At 42.8% G+C, this 8,214-nt stretch overlaps 1 protein-coding gene across 1 annotated transcript in view; it reads left to right on the forward strand.

The window, feature by feature from the left end:
- Mboat1 (membrane bound O-acyltransferase domain containing 1) overlaps window positions 1–6,985 on the forward strand; it is a 104,004-nt gene extending 97,019 nt beyond the window's left edge. The window contains exons 12-13 of the mRNA XM_021660055.2: window positions 663–814; window positions 5,591–6,985. Of these exons, the coding sequence (XP_021515730.1) occupies window positions 663–814; window positions 5,591–5,729 (291 nt within the window). The 3' untranslated portion in view covers window positions 5,730–6,985. The remainder of the gene's footprint in view (window positions 1–662; window positions 815–5,590) is intronic.
- The last annotated feature ends 1,229 nt before the right edge of the window (window positions 6,986–8,214 follow it).

Consider the following 8,214-nt stretch of genomic DNA (forward strand, 5'->3'; position numbering starts at 1 on the left):
CAGTAAATAGCAGTTGCTTTTAGTAGTGGTGATCATTGGTACTTGTGCTATGGTAGCCATGGAAACAGGGACTTACCAGTAAGACATACAGAGTATGTACCACAAGGGGCAGGAAGATAAGGTAACTCTCCCCCAATTAATTACCTTAAGTGACACTGAGGATTAATATTTACGGACATGGCAAAAAGTTTATAACAGATTACACCAAAAAAAAAAAAAAACTCAAATAGGCTAAAAAAATACACTAGTACCATTAAGAATATAAATGTAGATACATATAAATAGAAAGGTTTTGGAAGGCTCTGTGCCAAATTCTTAAGCTTTTGGAGGTGGATAGTTTAAAAAGGATATAAAAAATGTATTGCATATATATGTATATAATTATATCTATGTGTATATAATACAATATGTATAATATGTACAATATGTATAATATAATATGTATATGTAATACAATATATGTAATATAAACTTGTGTGTGTGTATGGTTTTTGGTTGAAAGCAGAACTCAAATGGTGTGGTTTTTGGTTGAAAGCAGAACTCAAATGCTGGTCATGCTCTACAGCCTGTTGTTCCTGTGGTTCTACTTCTTTGTCTCTGATTCAGTGGAAGTTATTTCAGTTTTCACTCCTACCTCCTACTTCTGCCTTTTTGGTTTGCAGGTGAGGAACAACTACAGACATCACTTCCTTTCTTCCAAGGCTCAAAAGATTGCTTATGACATTGTTACCTGGGCTGCCACTCAGTTGGCTGTCTCTTACACGGCAGCGCCCTTTGTCATGTTGGCAGTAGAGCCAACCATCAGTTTATACAAGTAAGTTTCCGTTTGATTGCTAATACATTTATCCTTTTCTTGACTTCCGAATTCGTAAACCGAGTCAACATACTAAGGGATTATACTAAGAAATGCTAAATGTGAGTTGACTTACCACAGTAGTTGCTTTAAGAGGAAATGACCATCCCAAAGATGCCAACACGTGAACAGCGAATCAGAGTACAAAGGCAAAGAATTCTCCAGGCAAGGTAGTACACACCTGTAATCCCAGCATTCGGGAAGTAGAGGCAGGAGGATCTTGAGCCTAAGCCAGGGCTATGGGATCCTGACTCAACCAAAGGGTGAAAAAAAGAGCATATACATATGCCTCCCCCCTGTCCTGCCCTTGGTTCCTTTTCCTGAGGATTAAGCTGTGTTGGAGAGTTGGATATGCTGAGACAGGGGCTGCCAGGGTCTTGCTGGTGGTTGACTGACCTGAAGTTTGTAGAAGAACTCTGTGCCTTTTACTGAGAGGTGATGCTGGTGAGTGTGCATGGAGATTTTCATTCCCAGATATGCATGATGGGTAGAGATATGAGAACCAAGAGTGAGGACTAGAAGGTTATAGGGAAAGGCCTATCAGGCCTTGTATTTGAAAGTCTTTGCTACAGATAACTATAACCTATAGTTATGTGCTTTTATATTTCATGTTCATGTTTAATTTTTTTTCTCACCATGGAGTGTGTAGGCTTTGGCCTTGAAATTGTGTGCCTTCGCTGTGAAAGGAGGCTAAGAATGCCTCAAAGCAGCCCTGTTAGGAGTGGAGAACACACAGAGGACACGGGCTAGGACCTCTACTCAGTCAATGCCAACATGCATTATTTATTGGATAACACAGACCTTTCCAGGTTAACTTGTGTGTGTGTGTGTGTGTGTGTGTGTGTGGTGTATTTGAAGACCAGAAGTCAATCTGTCAGCCTTGCTTTCTGAGGCAGGGTCTGTCATTTGGCCTATAGCTCACCGAACAGGCTAGTCAGTGAGCCCCAGAGATCCTCCCATCTCCACCTCTCTCACACAGATGACAAAGCATGTAATAACAAGCACATGTATGTTCTGAGGGTCAAACTCGCTACTCATGCTCATGTGGTGAGCACTTGAGTAAGCTATCTTCCCAGCCCCAAGATTATATATATATATATATATATATATATAAACTAATTTGGTTATAAAGAGTGACTTAGAAATAAACAGTGCAGTCCCCCAGGCATGATGCTTAGGCATGTTGGTGCTTTGAACTAAAGGAACCCAAAGTTCTCCGACTGTTTTCCAGTCTCTGCCTCTCTTTTCCTCTCCAAAGTGCAAGACAGAGCAGCCCCCGAATGCTCTCCTTCTAAAGCCCAAGTGTTCCAGAAGATCGGCGTTCAGGTAGATAGACTAGATTTAACACCGCACACAGAGCTCCTGTGGAGCTTTTCTCAGACTGTCTGCTCTTGCGGTCATAGTTTGGCTAGGCTTGCTGGCTAGCAAGCCCATGTGCTCATTCTGACTCTGCCCCTGCATCCTTCTCCCAGCCCCAAACTCTGCACCAGTATGGGATTACAGGTACATACTCACATACCCAGCTGCTTTTTTTTTTTTTTTAAAGCATGTTCGTTGGGGATCTAAGCTGAGATCCTCATGCTTGCACAGCTCTGACTGACTCTTAATAGAGGCACTGAATCTAGTAAAAGGAAATTCATGGCTGTTTACAGAAGGTGACTGTAGTTGCCTTGCCAATCTGTGGCTCATCTGGGGATAAGTTCAGTGCCCAGCAGTAAAGGATAACTGTGTGCAAACTCATTTCTCAAATGCTGCCCATCTTTCACATTTACATTTCTGATATGCTTTGTGTGAGACCTTGTCTCTCTCTCTCTCTCTCTCTCTCTCTCTCTCTCTCTCTCTCTCTCACACACACACACACACACACACAAGTTATGAAAGGAAAAGAAAAAGAAACTTGTGGAATTGTTTGAAAGACCAATACTCGCCCCCTCGCTTATCTTTAAATAGTGCTCTTTTAAATTCAGTGTGTAAGGATATTAGAATTTGGCCAGGGTTAGCTCAGTCAATATAGCACTTGCCTTGTAAGCGGCGGATCTGGATTTGCTTCCCAGCACTCACATAAGAAACTAGATACGGTAGCACAGTTTTTAATCTCAGCTCTGGGGAGTCAGAGACAAGAGAATCTCCTGGGCTTACTGGCTAGCCAGCCTAAGCTAGTTGGAGAGTGCCCAGCCAATCAATGAAAGACCCTGCCTCAAAGGGGGCAGTGTTTCTGAGCTGGTGTTCTTGCTTCCACACACAGATGCACACACAAGCATCCCATGAGCACACACATACACACATTAAAAATAATGCTTACATTTAGAATTTATAAATAACTTTTATAGAGAGCTAGCTCTCTGAGAACAGACACCGTGTGTTCAGTAGATGGTAGCTGATGAGATTTTCTGTAATAGGAAGATGGAACATTCCATCAAGTTTTAGAGGAGATGTGGACTGTCAGAAGAAGTCACTAAACCTTACCAGGACACTGAAGTTTGCTTTTCTCGATTGTGTACTTGGATTTAATCTAACATAATTGCCTAATGTCCCGTAAGGCTAAGTAAAAGAACAGAGTGTCTTGGGTGTGTTCCCTTTAATGTTGTAGTTTACCGCAGCCCTGCCTCTGAGCTCTGAGAATTCAGTATATGTACAGGGCTTTTCTGAAGAAGCCCCTTCTCTCTCAGTGTTCTTTACACACTAAGTTAGATGGTAGATAGGTTCCTACTCCTTTGCTGTTTAAATAGCTGTTCATCATACACAATCAAGCCTCCAATCCATGAGCTGAAAATAAATTTTTAAGACGCTGTGTCTATATTGATGTCTCTCTCATGACTTTCCTTGAAAGATGTAAAGAAACATCTGTAGCCCAGATAGAAAAGAAGCTGACAGATCAAAGCAAGGCCTGTCAAGTCCGGATGGGGAGTAAATGAATTTATTGTGGTTATTTATAAAATCATCAATGATTTGCATGTTAGCTTCACCATGGAAAACAAAACCCCCATCAGCTTTGTACATCTTACATACTGTGCACAATTGGCATGGAGGGAGACGTGACTGGGATTTCAAGGAAGCATCATTTGTCACCCTCTTCCTCCCCAGGAGGGAATATAAACACCCCCTTATCCTTTCCATGGATTTTCTTTCTGTTGTAGAATTCTGTATAGTCACTGTCATGACTGTGGTCCAGGGTCTCCTGTAAGTCACTGAAGCCATTCTGCTTCAAGATGGGGCTGGTCCTGCCAAGTTCAGAGAAAACTGGTCCTATCATAGAACATGCACAGAGCTTTCCTGTTGCTATTTTCCTTGGGCCATTTGCAGTGTATTCAGTTTTCTAAGTGGTTAAAGGCATAAGAGAAGTTTCTGTAGATACTCGCAAGTGTTGCACTGTTTTATATGGGAAATGAAGTGTCTGGAGATTTGGCATGAGCCAGGATCCTGGAACTAATCCCCTTGTGGGTACAAAAGGACGACTGTGCTTTTCCTGTTGCTGTTCTCCCGGGAGAAAGGGCAGAAACTCATGCTTTTTTTTTTTTTTTTTTTTGGAAATCCCAGTTTAGTGTCTTTGTTTGTTTGTTTCAGTGCTGAGAATCGAAGCTGAGCAGGTGAAGATAAGGTAGTACTCTTGACTACTGCATAAACATCTTTAGGGAGCCTTAGCCTTTTGCTAAAGGTGGCACAGATTGGGAGAGATCTGAGTTACTTGGGCCTTGTCATTACTGAGGAATGGATCCTGTGTCTTTTACCTGTTTTGTTTTGTTTTGTTTTTTTGATCTTTAGCGATGGGGTTTCCAGGGAAACAGCACAGTGATAGGTACATGCCTAACACACAAAACCCTAGGTTCAATTCTTACCATAAAGAGAAGGTAAGGAGGGAGAGGAAGAGAGAGAGAGAGGGAAAGAGGGAAGGAGAGAGAGGAGGAGGGAAGGAAAGAGAGAGCACAGGTGAGCCGGGTTGAGGGATTCAGGTTACAGTGTTACTTTAGCCTTTTCAATAGATCTGGGACATCGAAACTTACAAAAGCAACATCTTGTTACATGTATTTATTAGTAGGTTCTGCCCGGTGTTTACCTGGCACGTACACCCTGCCGGTGGCACTCAACACCTCTCAAAAGCAAAACTTGCTTCTTACTTAGTGTGGATGAAAGTTATTGTCAAAGCGCTAAATGGAATTTTCAAAATTCCTAGATCAGTGAAATGGTCCAGCCACTGAAAGCACTTGGTGCACAAGCCTGAGAGCCAGATCCCGGGACCCATCCTAGAAGGGATGAGCTGACTCCTAGCAGTGCTCGCCCCCTGACCACACTTGCACTGTGGCACCTCTTTGCAAGCCTCTCCCCAGCGAATCATAAAGTGAAAGTTAAAAAAAAAAAAATCAGGATCCTTCCAGTTCCTGAGGTAGACAAGAACTCCCCCGTGTTGAGAAGCACACAGGAGATGGGGCTGAGCCTGTGCTTAGAGGACAGAATGGGGCTTCCGTGTGCTCTGCACATCCTCGGCTTTTGAACAGCAGAAATGTCTGCTTCCACACAGTGCTATTCCATGTCTGCCTCTCCCAGCTTTGTGGTTTCATCCATCACTGGCTGGCTCGCCTATCAAAGCGAGGAGCACATGGCCAGCCGGAATCATCGGGACTCACTGCTACTGCTACCGTTGAGCACCTGCTCCTCTTGCCCTGCTGAAGATGATGTCATCGTGTGTGTTTTCTGCTTATGCCCTTCTTTGGAAGGTAACTCTTGTGTTCTTACTTCTAGGTCCATGTTCTTTTTCTTACACATCATATGCCTGCTGATCATTCTTCTTCTGCCAATCAAACCACGCCAGCCTCAGAGGCCGTCCAAATGTAAAGCTCAAATGTGCAGTCCAAATTCTGTGAAGAAGAAGGCAGACTGATACCCACGGAGAGAAGCTGAACGACAGACTTGCGGGACATTGGGAAGATGCAATGGGCAGGCTCCAGGCTTCTCTGGTGACTTAACGGAGATGTTTACAATTGCATTTTTTTTTTTCACTGCAGGGAATATTTTTATAAGTTCTTTTTTTTTTTTTGTGCAGTTAAGTCACCATGTCTAGCTTCATCTTTATATTTTACAGGGCCTTTCAGTGACACATTGTAGAGAACAGGCCTCTGGGTGGGCTCTTCTGAAATCAGTCCCACCCACCGAAATCTGGAAGCATGGATCCGGGCAGTGCCTCCTGCACTTAGGAGGTGTCCGCCGAGATGACTTGTCCTAGATTTTTGAGATCTGAACATTCCCAGGCATGAGTTTTCTCTTGACAACTCTAGACCCTTGGATGTGTGACTTAAACCAGGTTGCAGACACAAATCCTATGCTCTGAAGCCCTTGCAGGGGGGAAAAAAAAGTGATTGTGGAGGGAGGTTTTCAGGGTGTAGGGGGAAAAAAAACCAAACTCCACAAACTGGGAAGATTAACCCTGAATGCTTGAATGGATATTTGTGCCCTCAAACAGACTGCATTACCCTCCTCCCAAGAATGTACCGTTTTCTTTTTCCTCCTGAATTGAGCCAAAATTGGAGATCAGAATGTCTCCTGCCTGAATGCCCCAGGAGCTGGGGAGAGAGTAGGGGATACTGGGGAGGGTGTTGGGGCTACTGCTTTCCATTTCACCTGCTTCGATAGGCTTGACCTATGTTGACCCTGAGAAGGTACCCACATACTTTGACACTGTCAAAAGTGGCAGATGCCTTTTCAAAAAATGATTGCTTTCCATATGGAGAGGCTCTCTGTCTCCCTGCATATCATGGAAGTGTCAATGATCATGGCCAACGTGTAGACACCAGCTGACTTTTGTAATGGGTTAAATCCAGCTTTATTTTAGGTGAACTGTTATGTTGGGAAGCTGCAAATGAAGAACAGTGCTCCACTGTGTCTTCATGATGAATGTGCTGCGGCTCCCTAGGGAGATTTATTTCTACTGGGAAAAATAGTCTATGTGAAAGGAGAGATAATATTTAAAATGTAGAAAATAATAATAATGATGATGATAAATAATAATAATAAAATATATGCTTCCGTGATGTGCCCTCAATCAAATGGCCTGGGAGGTGAATATTTGTTCTGATCAGATGATTTTAAAAAATTAGTTTCTCAATGAATAAATAATATATTTATATTTTAGGAAAATGATTCCTTATGAAGTAAGTGTTTTTGTTTGTGTCAAGACTTCTGTGTGTTTTCACAAATGTGTGCATAGCTGAAGTTGTCTTTGTCTTAAGTTCTAGCACTGTAGTGTGGCCAGGACTCACCATATATATCAGGAATGGGGGTGGTTTTGGCTTCTTTATATGATTTCTTATCTTTATTCACAGCTTTGTAGGTGTAACTTATTTCCCCCACAAAGGAAGGGACTGCGGATTACAGACACTTAGGTGGCCCTGTGTTGCCAAATTAGTGATAGAACTCAGACTTAAATCCAGGACACTCTTGGTGAGCTACTAGCCATGAGTGTAGGCATTAAATTATTGTATAATTCAAATGCTGATTTCTGTTACCCCCTCCCCCCCAGCCCAATCTGGTTGCAGTACTGGTTCTGGCAATCTCCTGTCTCAATGTTGTGTGAACACTGCTCCCTAATTGTCCCTGGGTATGCCAATAAAGCAGTTTACAACCAATCACTGAAGGAGGAGAGAATAAAGCTGGGACTTCCTGTCAGCCAGGGGAAGACGAATTAGAGGAGGAGGAAGGGGATTAAGCCAGGGATTGGGGCACTGGAGAGTTCCAAGAAGCATCAGAGGAGAGGAGCCACAGTGAGAAAAGCTACAAAATGCATGTATATCTGAGTTGTAAGCTAGGAGGGAACCAGATTAGTTTAGAGCATTCGGAATAGAGGAATATCTGTTCAGTTATTGTGTTGTGAAGCTTATTATTAAACAAAAATAAAAGAGTCTCAGTTATTTGTGTGATAGTCGGGTTAAGAGAAAAACTGAGAAACAAACACAGTTTAATAAAAATAACTTTAACACGTGGGTTTTCCCATGAGGTACCCTTCTAGTGTGTCTAATAGGACAGTGAAATGAGCAAGTCTTTTACCTTAAATTTTAAAGCATTTATCCAGTCTTGGTGCTGGGTAAGAGGACAATAGTCCCTCTCTGGATTATCACTGGAGGATTGGCATGAAGCGTGGGTAATCCACATTGCAGAGATGTTCTTTCCTTCCAGGCTGCCCTGTACTTAAGCATCTTCACTTCTGAGAGAAGAACCTTGGTAAGGGGAGGAGAGGTGGCAGCTTGGCAACCATCTTGTTCCTGTGAGGCTTTTCATCAGCTCTAAAGGGACAGCACATAGAGGGGGAGTTTAGACTATTTCCCATGGCTTCTCTTTAGGACCAGGGTTTAAGCTAGTATGTAGAACTATAT

Source organism: Meriones unguiculatus, chromosome 19, assembly GCF_030254825.1.
Source record: "Meriones unguiculatus strain TT.TT164.6M chromosome 19, Bangor_MerUng_6.1, whole genome shotgun sequence".
Classification (NCBI taxonomy): domain Eukaryota; kingdom Metazoa; phylum Chordata; class Mammalia; order Rodentia; family Muridae; genus Meriones; species Meriones unguiculatus.